The sequence below is a fragment of the Podarcis muralis genome, chromosome 10 (assembly GCF_964188315.1).
Source record: "Podarcis muralis chromosome 10, rPodMur119.hap1.1, whole genome shotgun sequence".
NCBI classification, from domain to species: Eukaryota; Metazoa; Chordata; class Lepidosauria; order Squamata; family Lacertidae; genus Podarcis; species Podarcis muralis.
In genome coordinates, this window is record NC_135664.1 from 42,510,357 (window position 1) to 42,523,910 (window position 13,554).

Here is a 13,554-nt window from a genome sequence, read left to right on the forward strand (position 1 = left end):
ATTTTTTCCTTAATTAAATTGTGGTGGTTCATAGGGAAATGTTGAATGTGTCAATGACAAGTGTTATTTCTATATTTTACACGAAAAAGGTTCCAGATACTTGGCATTTCCACTTAGAGATAGAAGAGATTGAGCCTCATGTGACAGTGATGGATCCAGAAGCGTCCCTAATTTACGTACTCCTTCAGAGGTAGTATAGCCCCATCAAAAACAGGCAACATTTCCAGGCTTAAACCTCAATTGAAATGAGTCTAGAAAATTGGTTTCATCCAAGAAAACCTGGATCTAGCCCTTAACCATGTCTTGCCTTCCTATGTCCTATGCCCAACACATGAGCCATTACCTCTGTTGAGGTGGTCCATGTAACTATTTTGGCATCTTTCTCATGATGCTGTTAGTCTCCCTTCTTTGCAAAGGAAACCACATTAAAGTCATTAAAAAAACCCATAGGTTATACTGGAATATAATCTATTCCAGGCAGGCTCTTGGAGATAGCAACTTGCCAACAGATCTGGGTAGATCATATCCAGTTATATTCTCAATTTTTCTTATTTCAGTTGTCCAAAATATATTTGGGCAAGAGGAAAAATATTCTGCATATCACCATTCATTGTTTTGCATCTTCAACATAGATTATCTCCTATATATGTGGTTTAATACATACCAGTGAAAAATGAATTCATAACAAGCTTTATTTTAAGGCGATGCTTTTGGTTTGATTCAGATCATATTGCCCAAGATCCTTTATTTGAAATGATGTGCTAATTGTTATGTCAATATTAATGATAATATAATATTGTTTATTTAATAATCTGTGTTGGGTCTTTAAATGTTAACAGATTCAGATTCTACAAGTTCTGAAATAGGACCATGTTTACCAACTAAATTGTTGGCAGTGTTTTGTAATTGCAAGTACTGAAAAGTGTTGGTTGGGTCTTGAGCATTTTTTAAGGTGTAAAAGAACGTAATGTAAAAGATAATGTGGCAATAATTTGGTCTCTGTGCTGTGACACAATAGTGCCACTAGATGGCACTTTAAAGTGCTTTTTGCATGCCAGCTCCTAAGGCAACCTTATGCTTGCCAGTGCTTTTTTTCTAAAAAAATGTTTAGGGGTACTTTCATTTTCCTACTTATATTGAAATACTGCCCCTCAATAAGGCCAAACTTAGATTCTCAAAATGTTTAGGTGTATGCGTACCCCCCAGAAAAAAGCACTATAACAAAGGTAGTTATGACATGACATTCTGTCTGACAGCTTCAGGATATCTTAGTAACTTTTCTTCATATGGTCTTCAATATTAAAATAAAAGACAGGTACACGTGTCTGCATGCCTGAACTAGCTGCAAAATGGCCACATTTGCCATATGAGCTGAACATTTATACAGTGGTACCTCGGGTTACAGACGCTTCAGGTTACAGGTTACCCACAAATAGTACCTCGGATTAAGTACTTTACCTCAGGATGAGAACAGAAATTGTGGCGCGGCGGCAGCAGGAGGCCCCATTAGCTAAAGTGGTACCTCAGGTTAAGAACCGTTTCAGGTTAAGAACGGACCTCCGGAACGAATTAAGTTCTTAACCCAAGGTACCACTGTAATATCCTATTATAGCATCCTTTTTAGATAGCAACAGTTTTATAATGGTAGCAATATTACTTGTCACACAACAATCCTATGTAACTGTGGGGCAAAGTATTAAAAGACAAGTATTAATATTGATAAATATATATGTTTGTCAACACCTCTTCTTAGGCGTCTTTACATGAAATATGCACTGGGCTTGCTATTTGATATTTTCAAGCATGGAACTGCAATTGACATGTAAGGATAGTCTATTTTAAACCTAAAGATAAGAATTACATGCTGGCCTATCAGTTCTTCACAGTGCTCAATAAATGTTACTGCATTCCAGCATGTTGGGAAGATGCCAGTATGATCTCTTGAAGAGAGGCATGGCGCTACTTTCTGAACTACAGGATGTAACACTGGAAGTAAGTTACTGAGAAGAAAGGGTTTTACATGACAATTGAAGTAAAATTCATGTATTTGGACTGGGCACACTGTCCTAAACCCTCAGTTGGTACTGTGGACATTACAATATTGTAAGCCGCTTTGAGAACTTTTGCTATAGGATGAACTAAAAGGAAATAAGGGGATTTCTGTAGCATTTTGAGTATTCAAAGCAATTTATATACATTATGTCAATAAGCTTATGCCAACTCTGTAATGTCAGAGAAAGTCTGGCCCAGTGCATAAACTGAAGAGCCTCAAATTCCAAACTTTTGACAGTTACTTAGTGATCTCGGACCAGTTGCTACCTTTCAGACTACTATGAAGAGAAAAGGACCAAAGACTGGTATATTAAGATAATATACTGTAATATATTGTTACTGACACCAGTGTTACAAAGGTTGCGTACCACTCGCAATCTCTGCTAAGCAGTAGCAAGATTCCAGGTGCACAGGGTTATGTTTCCATTAGGAAATCAAAGCACAGCAGAGACTAGTCTTTAAGAAATATGGCTTATTGTACACATATTTACACCTAGGTCTACTTTGGAGAGAGTTCAGGGCATTACATCTCAAGAGTGGCTTGTTATTCACAGGAGTGCAGCATTGGAGTCCAAGGCATCCTGCAAGCCATCTCCGTGCCAGCCTGCCAAGATGGTTCTGGACTTCACAGCCGCTCATGGAGTTCTTCTCTTGCAACCTCTAGATTTCAAAAGGACACATTTTTCTTGTGTGACATCACACCTCCTGTAACCTTCCCCTCCACAATATTTACCCAGAGGGCAGGCAGAGGGTCAATGACTGGACACTGTTTGGCATTTACACCATGATGGTCTTTCTCCCCAGATCATTTCCTAACATCTGACATCTTTTCTTCATTATTTCAAATATTATCTAAATTCTACCATTAATTTCTAACATTAACTAGCAGTTATGGGTTCCCTCCCCACAACTGTCACACCAGATTTGCAACAATATATCCATGCTGTAGATGAAGGGTTGTAGTTGACAGATGGTAGATGAGTTCCAAGTACAGTACTCATCTCTGAATACTACACTGCTATCAGGATTTATGACCCCTCAAATACTCTCCCCCTGGAATGGCCTTTTGTAGTCCATTGCTTTCCAAAGCTTTTGGCAGAAACACACTTGCCCGTTAAGCACAACTTGAAGATTTCCTTTTTCTAAATCAGGTTACCATTTAAACCACCCAATTCATAGCCACAATCTGGTTGCATAGTACTGCACTCTTGTGGATAAAGCTCTGGTCCACCTTATACTAAGATATTTATTGTTGTGCCTGAGAACATAAATTACTGCAAAACGTCTTGTTTTTTGTTAGTCGATTGACCAACGCGCCGTCGAATTTTCGAGCAACAGGAGTATTTTCTAAAAAATATTTTTTAAAATAATATTGGTGGTATTAAAATTCAAACGATATCAGTCGGAAAAGCACTGAAACACTCTAAGAACAAGCAATGTAAACTCCAATGAGCAGATCTCAGTACGTGGAAGTTTTCACAAAATTTCCACCACGCACGAACTGGGCGCTGCCAACTAGGTAACCTTGCTCCTTCTCCTTCACCCAACTACTTAAGTTCACGGTCGCCTCTAGGGTTTAAACCAGACGGTGCCAGTCATAGGAAGGTCCAGCTAGCAGGCTCGCTCCAAGGTCTGGTACTTATTGCGCATTCGCTCTCCCTCCACCCGCTTCCCGGTATTTCACGGCCGCTCCAAGGCAAGGCGAGGCAAGGCAATGGAGGGGTGCGGAGCAGAGAGCGGCGGAGCTAGGCAAGATGACAGGATTGGCTCTCGAGAGCGTCGGCGGAGTGACGCAAGCTCGGGGGCCGCGGCGCCCAATCGCAGCGCGCCTTTTTGGACCGCCGCTCCGCCCTTTTGCGTCAGAGAAGGACAAAGTCATTGAGGAAGGGTGATATTCGGCCTTTGAGTGCAGTCGCCGGCCGAGTAGCGGAGCGGAGGGGAAGCGGTTTCCGCCATCTTAGAAGGTGAGTCCCTGAGGGGAATGGGGTGCAGGGGTGGCGTCTCCGTTCTCGCAGCTTTGCCGCGTGTTCAGTCCCGGCTGCTGACGGGGGGCAGTTTTGTTTCCCCCCCCCCCACAAGCACGGCGAGGCGGGGGCCTCCTGCTTAACCACATCCCTCGTTCTCCCTCCCGCAGCTTCCTGCCGCCGCCATGTTCTCGTCCATAGTGCCGCTTGTGCGGCTCAACCCATTCCACGCCCCGCAGCTGCAGCTGCAGCAAGACGGACTCAGCCTAAGGAAACTCCCGGCCGAACCCGCGGAGCCTTCGTGCACCCGGCGGAGCCTGGCAGCCGCTTCCGCAGAGGGTAAGTGGGCGGAGTGGGGGGGGGACGGGGCGCACGACCTTTGCCTCGGTTCCTTCTCTGGAAGGGCCCCCCGGTTTTTGAATTCTCTCTCGGGTGGGGCTTCAGCTACTTGGCCCCCTGGGTTCCTCTTGGAGGACATGGAAGGTCAATGCAGGCCGGGCTTGTGCTTGGCTCACGGTGCCTCCTTGGCTGAGCCCCTTCCGTTTCCTCCCACTGGAAAAGGCCAGAATACTCATTCTTGTCTGTGCCTTGAGCCCAGCCTGTGTAGGCCTCGGAGGAGGCTTGCTCCGCGGCGACCTTGGGGCTGGAAGGCGTCGGGCCTAGCCATGCCTTGCATGTGGTTGGGGACATCTTGTCTTCCAGTGCGTGGTCGCCCTCAGAGGCTTAAGGATGCTGCCTGCGCACAAGCCCAAGGCTAGTAGAAGACGGCATGTCTCCATGGCAACTAGTCAGCGGCCTGGTCCTTCCCCGGGTGGGTAACACTTTTAAAGGAGGGTGGTATGGTGTGGACAAGGTCACAGGCTTAGAATGACACTGGGAAGAGCAGGTGAGGCTAAGTAGTTTTCCACACTCTCGTTTACCTTGAAGAGTTTATTAGGTCGATACAATGTTGCAGTTATGTAAGCAACCAATATTTTTAAGTCTCATAATGAAAATAAGCAAACTTCCATACAAATGTTATCCATCAACTTTGTCCCGTTAGTGCCATATCTGTTTTCTTACAGTGACACAATATCTACTACTAAACCTGTCCTTTATTTAATTGCATAGGGCAGCCGTATATTAGAAAAAAAGAGTGAAGAAGGTTTTGTAGCACATTTAAAAGATGAACATGGCTGTAGTGGCCTGTGGAAAGAATAGACACTGCTTTGTCAGATGCATGAAGCATCATTGTCTGTTGGCACATACCAACATGTCATTCATGATATATAACTCAATTAAGCTTTGTTTTTTGTATTTAAAAAAATCAAAAGAGACCCTTATATAGCAGTTCCTTTTTATGTTACAAGAACCCTGGAATGATAAGAGGTTGGTGCATGTAGCTTTGAGGCAATAGTTTTGAATCCAAGATGTACCTTATACGTACTTACTTGCCTTAATTTTTTTTATAATGAATAAATCCTCACAATATATTCTTACAAAGATACTGGGTTAATCATGTGAAGATCTATTGACCAGCGAGTGTTTATATGCCCATGTAAAGAATTGCACAGCAGTAACTTGTGAAATTACTTGTTGGTTTAGCCCTTACAAGGCAATCTGAAATCAGGGCCTGGTAAGTTACCTAAAACAATGAGCAAACACAACCAAGCTCTGTTGAATTGAATTGAAATAATTTTTTTTGTTTTATATCCTGTATATATGTTATTTTGGCATAACTGGAGATTTACCCTTATCTAATATTTATGTGGCTTTTAATACCTGCACAGCACATCTCTTGGAAGAAAGTGTTGCCTTAAGCAGAATGCACCTTGTAAATACCTATATTTTGGTCATTCCTATGACACGTGCAGTAACTATGATATTATTTTGAATCCCATTCATGTTGGCATAGACATCTTTGTCAAGTAGCACACCAACCTACGTGTTGATATTGATACTGGTCTTTGAACATGGTTATTTGAAAGTGAATTAAGATCCATTTTAATTACTTTGAGAATGTTTTCAAGCAGTCTTGGTAAAAACAATAAATGCTTTTAGTTGACCTACTACCACTTCATAAATTTTGGAAGACAAACTTGTTTTAGGAGAAAAGTGAAATTTCTTGATTGAGCTTACATAAGTTAATGCTAACTTCAAATGCCATATTCTGTAGTTTGTCAACTTGTACTTATCTCTTTTTAAGCAGAAGACTATAGCTGTGCATATGGCTCTGGCAGATTCTTCATCCTTTGTGGCTTTGGTGGGATTATTAGCTGTGGTACCACGCACACAGCATTGGTTCCTTTAGATCTCGTTAAATGCCGAATTCAGGTTTGATTGCATGTCAAGTTGGTTATCATAGCATGATAACAGTGTGAAATCTTACTAATCAAAAGGAAACAAGGCTTGGATTTCATCCAAATAAAGTTTTTTATATCGTTGCATGTAGTTTATTTAACAGCATGGTGTGTCTTTTCTTTGCTGCAGAAGAATACAGTTGTGAATATGGCTCTCTCAAGTTTTACGCTCTCTGTGGCTTTGGTGGGGTCCTAAGTTGTGGTCTGACACATACAGCAGTGGTACCTTTGGATTTAGTGAAGTGTCGCATCCAGGTTTGTATGCTGCCAAATATGGATTCCCCCCCCCCCCATCATTTGGGATGAAATAATTGGACAAATTTGAAATTGAGCCAGATTTAGTTAGGAACCATGTAACTGGCATTTGACAAATAAGCAGTAATGGCAGATACTTGTGTTTGAAAGCTTCATGAGTAATCAGAAACCATGATTTATCAAATTTATATCTCCAGCACAAATACATGTAAAATATTTGAGCCTAATATATTTGAATACTAAACATTCAGAATCTTTATAATGCATGTAGCATAAAGGCGGAATGACTTCATGCATGTGTCATTTCTTTGTTGTGGAGTTATAATTTGAAGAAAAGATAATGATCCATGCATTTGACAATGGAAACTTTGACAGTGGAAGCTTGAATATGTGAGGATGTAATCAATGAGAAACAGTATGATCCTTTGAAAATTAGCTTAGAAGTTGCACTGAGTTCAGTGGGAATCACTCCCAAGGAAGCGTGCATAGGATTTTAGCCATATAATGAACCAACCTCTAGCTTTATGGCAGAAGGAAGTTGGTTAGGTGGAATGAAGAATCTGAAGTTAACCCTTTGCTTATATTTGTAATATATTAAAAAGAGTGCTTTGGTTTTAGATATTTTAGATATTTATTTCACAAAGTTGATTCAACTATTATATTCCTCTAAAGCAGCTAAAAGTATTGAGGAAATATGCTTGAGCTGTGTATGATACAAGTATACATTACAGAAAATGTAATCCTGTTCATGCAGAAGTCAGAAAGAGGCCAGGAAGTAAGATGAAAGGTGAAATGGAACAAGTCAGTAGAGGGCGACAGGAGGTAGGAAGGTAGGACCAGAGAGTATTAACATCTTATAAAGTCATTTTTTTTTTTTACAAAATAGCATATTGCCAATTTCTGCATAAAATATTTTTGTTATATTGAAGTTTTTACTGAGATTGCACATATCTAGGCAAACCTTAAATAGCTGTAACAAATTGCAGCCTTTTTCAGAACATTTATGCAGAACTTTTCTGAGTACTTCTTTTTACAATTGATAATAATAATAATAATAATAATAATAATTTATTATTTGTACCCCGCCCATCTGGCTGGGTTTCCCCAGCCACTCTGGGCGGCTTCCAACAAAGATAAAAAAAACACTAAAATGTCACATATTAAAAACTTCCCTGAACAGGGCTGCCTTCAGATGTCTTCTGAATGTCAGGTAGTTGTTTATCGCTTTGACATCTGATGGGAGGGCGTTCCACAGGACGGGCGCCACTACCGAGAAGGCCCTCTGCCTGGTTCCCTGTAACTTGACCTCTCGTAGTGAGGGAACCGCCAGAAGGCCCTCGGAGCTGGACCTCAGTGTCCGGGCAGAACGATGGGGGTGGAGACGCTCCTTCAGATATACTGGACCAAGGCCGTTTAGGGCTTTAAAGGTCAGCACCAACACTTTGAATTGTGCTCGGAAACTTACTGGGAGCCAATGTAGGTCTTTCAAGACCGGTGTTATATGGTCTCGGCGGCCGCACCCAGTCACCAGTCTAGCTGCCGCATTCTGGATTAGTTGTAGTTTCCGGGTCACCTTCAAAGGTAGCCCCACGTAGAGCGCATTGCAGTAGTCCAAGCGGGAGATAACCAGAGCATGTACCACTCTGGCGAGACAGTCCGCAGGCAGATAGGGTCTCAGCCTACGTACCAGATGGAGCTGGTAAACAGCTGCCCTGGATACAGATTTGACCTGTGCCTCCATGGACAGCTGTGAGTCCAAAATGACTCCCAGGCTGCGCACCTGGTCCTTCAGGGGCACAGTTACCCCATTCAGGACCAGGGAATCCTCCACACCTGCCCGCCTCCTGTCCCCCAAAAACAGTACTTCTGTCTTGTCGGGATTCAACCTCAATCTGTTAGCCGCCATCCATCCTCCAACCGCCTCCAGGCACTCACACAGGACCTTCACCGCCTTCACTGGTTCTGATTTAAAAGAGAGGTAGAGCTGGGTATCATCCGCATACTGATGAACACCCAGCCCAAACCTCCTGATGATCTCTCCCAGTGGCTGCATGTAAATGTTGAAAAGCATGGGGGAGAGGACAGAGCCCTGAGGCACCCCACAAGTGAGGGCCCAGGGGTCTGAACACTCATCCCCCACCACCACTTTCTGAACACGGCCCAGGAGGAAGGAGCGGAACCACTGTATGACAGTGCCCCCAGCTCCCAGCCCCTCAAGACGGTTCAGAAGGATGTTATGGTCGATGGTATCAAACGCCGCTGAGAGATCCAGCAGAACTAGGAAACAGCTCTCACCTTTGTCCCTAGCCCGCCGGAGATCATCAACCAGTGCGACCAAGGCAGTTTCAGTCCCATGATGAGGCCTGATTTATTAATTGCTTTCTAAGCCATCGTTTCAGATGCATTTACATATAAGATAATGAAACACTTGAACACAAAAGCTAATACATTTAAAACAATACAAAAACCCTAATAAGTGGACACTTGTTAATTACCCATTGATTCAGTTGAGGCAGTACTGGTGTTCTTACAATGAAGAGTAACAATTCACCCCACCCCAATGCGCTGTTAGTTTTGGTGATATTAAAGTTTTAATATCTGCATACTGATACTGTCCCTTTTTGCTTTTACATATTCTTGCAGTTCAACCCAATTCCCGTCTTCTTTCACTTAATGCAAGTCGTATTTGCTACTGCCTTAATCCTTCAAAATCCTTCTCCCAACTCAAGCACATTCATAATTCGTTGCTTAATTGAACATTTCAATATTGGATGATTACAATTCTTCTGTTGTAGAATTAACTTAGTTATATGGTGCATCACAGCTTCCAGTGTACCACGTAGAATGATACACTGTTAGCACTGGATGTGTCTTTGATTAAATTTCCAAATTGATGAGTAGAGCTGGTTTGGCCAGTTGCGTATATCTTATATATGCATATATATTTAAGTTGCGTCAAAACCCAGGAATCTTATACTTGCAGCCTATATTTGTTCTTTATCTTACTACTTGTCACAGAACTTTCTCTTTTTTTCCCCTTCAAAAATTACTTCCACAAAACCTTTCATGAAGTTCTGCAATCATCTTGCCACTGTCAGTTGACTTGTCATTTTTAACATTTTTAATCTTTCTCTTCACTGCATTCTTCTTCACTTGGTAAAAATCCTAAACTCTTTAAAACAATCATTAAGTACGATGTCTATATGTTTGGAGTATATTGGTTGTTCCTGTGAATGTGAGAAAGGTTAAAAAAAATTATTAACTGCTGACTTCTCAAAACTTGTTTAGGTGGATCCACAAAAATATAAGAGCATCTTCAACGGCTTTTCAGTTACTGTCAAAGAGGATGGTGTTCGTGGTTTGGCAAAAGGATGGGCTCCAACATTTATTGGATATTCCATGCAAGGGCTCTGCAAATTTGGTTTCTATGAAGTCTTCAAAATCATGTATAGCAACATGTTGGGAGAGGTAAGTTTATTTATCCTGCAGTTCAGCACCCCTTTATTGTGAATTTGTCCAAGGAATATCATATGAACATATTTTCTGGTCTGTTAAATTTTATTTCAGGAAAATACATATCTGTGGCGTACATCACTATACTTAGCTGCATCTGCCAGTGCAGAGTTCTTTGCTGATATTGCTCTGGCTCCAATGGAAGCTGCTAAGGTGCGCATTCAGACACAGCCTGGGTATGCAAATACACTGAGACAAGCTGCTCCAAAAATGTTTGCAGAAGAAGGTGTTTGGGCGTAAGTATTACAGCAGTTAAGTCATGGCCCTAAAGTGGCTCTTGATGATCCTGCACAGCTCCTTGTTTATGAACTGTTAAGCTTTGATCATGGATATTATTGCTTTAGACACGCAGCAGAGTTCTGAGTTCTTAAGCAATATGAGCCAACATGCTCCCTTAGATCCATCTTTGTTAGATGTCTCTTGTGCTGAGTTCTGCTTACAGCTTTGGTTTTGAGTAGTTCCAGCCAAGAGGGATCAACAACTTTATGGTTGTACAGTCAAAGATGCTTGAGTCATTGGCATGTGAGAATAATATACCTTCACTCTGGTCTTTTATGTTCTGATAGCAATGGCTGTAATACAATACATGTCATTTTCCACTATCAGGATTTGGCTGGATTGTGGACATTAATCAATCAATTCCAAGATTAAAGGCAAAAGGGACTATATACCCATTGTTCTTTTAAGAGCGAGGCTAGAGGTTTAGGTTGTTTCTGATATGACTAGTTTGAAAGAAACACTGCAATGCAACTGTGTTTTCACAAGGGAAGGCATCACTAAACTTAATTCAGTCTTTGCTAATACTGGTATTTCTAGTGTGTGCATAAATCAGGGGTCAGCAAACCTTTTCAGCAGGGGGTCGGTCCACTGTCCCTCAGACCTTGGGGCGGGCTGGCTATATTTTTGGGGGAAAAACTATGCAAGAGTACCACGAGTTGCAGTGGTTGCTTACCTGTGTCTTACGAGCAGCAGGGGCTAGCGGTGGTGGTGGCAGAACAGTGATCGGCATGCGAAAGGGCTCTGGAGAGGGGTGGCTTAAAATGGCAACCACTTGAGTTCTGCTGCTGCTGCCACCAACAAAGCCCAGCCCCCTTCCTCTTCTAGGCAGGGTGGGGAGAAACCAGGAGGAGGGAGGGAGGAGGTGCTGCTACCGTGTGAGGGAGAGGGAAAAGAAAGTGTGCGCTGGCGATCCACGTGGCAATTCCCGGACTGTCCATGGGCCGGATCCAGAAGGCAGTTGGGCCTGATCCGGCCCGCAGGCCTTAGTTTGCCGACCCATGGCATAAATGACATGGTTGTTTAGTGCAAAATGTTAGTCACGCCTGTGTTTCCTGGGGTGTCACACAGGTGTCTTTCCCTGTTCTGCCTAATAGTGCCAGGTTTTGAGCCTGGGACCTACTATATTAAAACTATGTGCTCTGCCATTGAGATTTATTTGTTACATTCAGGTAGCGTAACTGATTTGAATTCCCGTGTCTTCCAGAATTAATTCCAAATCAGAAGCGCTTAAATTTGGGATTTCTAATTGTTTTGTCTACTTTGAAGTTTCTACAAAGGTGTTGTTCCATTATGGATGAGGCAGATTCCATACACCATGATGAAATTTGCCTGCTTTGAAAGAACTGTGGAAGCGCTTTACAAGTACGTTGTCCCGAAACCAAGGAGCGAATGTTCAAAAGGAGAACAGCTGGTTGTTACATTTGTAGCAGGTTATATAGGTAAGGAAATCTAACTTTTTGGAATATAGTAACAGTTTAGTATTCATGAGCAAGTCCGAAGAAGAGTCTGGCTTGCATGCTTCCTTGTATTCTCCCACGTATGCAGATTAAAATGCCTTCAGCAGCATTTTATTTCACTTTCATAGGATCTTGGTTTGCCCTTGCATACAGATGATAAATACTAGTATAATAAACTCCAGCTTTATGGAACGCGGGTGGTGCTGTGGTCTAAACCACTGTGCCTAGGGCTTGCCGATCAGAAGGTCGGTGGTTCAAATCCCCACGGCAGGGTGAGCTGTTGTTCAGTCTCAGCTCCTGCCAACCTAGCAGTTTGAAAGCACGTCAAAGTGCAAGTAGATAAGTAGGTACCGCTCCGGCGGGAAGGTAAACGGCATTTCCGTGTGCTGCTCTGGTTCGCCAGAAGTGGCTTAGTCATGTTGGCCACATGACCCGGAAGCTGTAAGTCAGCTCCCTCAGCCAATAAAGCGAGATGAGCGCCACAACCCCAGAGTCGTTCGCTACTGGACTTAACTGTCAGGGGTCCTTTACCTTTAAACTCCAGCTTTAAAAGCCAGCTTTATAAACTATGGTTTAGTGGGCTTGTTTTGAAACTGACCTGTTTGACAAGCACCAGGAAGCCACTGTCCTGAATCACACAAGTCGCATTCAGATTTGTGGATGTTGCACACAAAATTGGCCAATGTCTTTAGTAGGTTCTGCAGGATTATTGAATTATCTAACTGCTTTTAAAGTGACAGGGGCATCTTAATGATGCAAGTATGTTATGTAATGAGTTGTGGAGATCTCATCTCCCTATAGCAGTTTTGAGTCAGTCTCCTGTTGACATAGGATCTTTCTGGAATATGTATAAACATATTAATGAATATTTTAAATTAATGGTGACTACTTGCTTTTCAGCTGGGGTGTTCTGTGCCATCGTTTCACATCCTGCTGATTCTGTGGTATCCGTGTTGAACAAAGAAAAAGGCAGTTCAGCTGCTCAAGTACTGAAGAGGCTGGGATTTAAAGGTGAGGATTTAAACTGATACTGAACTGTGAAAGTGCATGAATAATTCCAGATACTAATAATGTTATGTTCCAACAGGTGTATGGAAGGGTCTGTTCGCCCGTATTATTATGATTGGTACTCTGACAGCACTACAGTGGTTCATCTATGACTCCGTGAAAGTTTATTTCAGACTTCCCCGCCCACCTCCACCAGAGATGCCAGAATCTCTGAAGAAAAAGCTTGGTCTTTCTGAGTAGATGGATCATGGACTGAATGGCTAAATAACATCACGAAACTTTATACACATGGCAATGTAGGAGAATAAAGTATTTGTTTGCTCAGGCCTCACTGTTGCTGTTGGTCAAAATAAAATACTAGATTGACAAGTGTTTGCCTTAGTTTTCAGCCTGTTGGAAAAAAATGGTTTCATGGCGGCTAAGGGAACTGGTCTCCTCCTGAAAAAGGACCCCTCACGTGTTGCTACTGACAGTTGGTTAAAGCAGAGAAGAAAATAATGAATTTCGAATATTACAAGTATGATCTACCAAACTGCTTTGCCTTAACGTGAGTTCACTTGAGTGTCTGTGAAGGCAGTTCTATAAATTAGGTAATCAGGTTCTTGCTTTATATCTTTTCACTTTAGTGGTAGGTTGGGTAATTATGTTTACAAATGTTTATCACTAACCCAGTGAGAGACGTATGTA

At 42.3% G+C, this 13,554-nt stretch overlaps 1 protein-coding gene and 1 non-coding gene across 4 annotated transcripts; both read left to right on the forward strand.

Annotated features, from left to right (window-relative positions):
- Positions 1-3,862: 3,862 nt before the first annotated feature.
- Positions 3,863-13,239, forward strand: SLC25A3 (solute carrier family 25 member 3). Of its 3 annotated transcripts, none has more exons than XM_028746605.2 (8): positions 3,863-4,016; positions 4,187-4,355; positions 6,202-6,329; positions 9,899-10,078; positions 10,178-10,359; positions 11,669-11,841; positions 12,760-12,870; positions 12,947-13,239. In XM_028746605.2, exons 2-8 carry the CDS (start codon positions 4,202-4,204, stop codon positions 13,105-13,107), a joined length of 1,089 nt encoding a protein of 362 aa, XP_028602438.1. In that variant the 5' UTR covers positions 3,863-4,016; positions 4,187-4,201; the 3' UTR covers positions 13,108-13,239. The 3 variants fall into 3 exon arrangements, with proteins under 3 accessions (XP_028602438.1, XP_028602441.1, XP_028602440.1); XM_028746608.2 differs by having other exon boundaries at positions 6,205-6,329; XM_028746607.2 differs by lacking the exon at positions 6,202-6,329 and adding an exon at positions 6,486-6,610 and having other exon boundaries at positions 3,864-4,016.
- LOC114606076 (small nucleolar RNA SNORA53) lies at positions 10,507-10,752 on the forward strand. The gene has a single exon (XR_003708771.1). It is a non-coding gene; the product is annotated as a small nucleolar RNA SNORA53 (small nucleolar RNA).
- Positions 13,240-13,554: the final 315 nt, after the last annotated feature.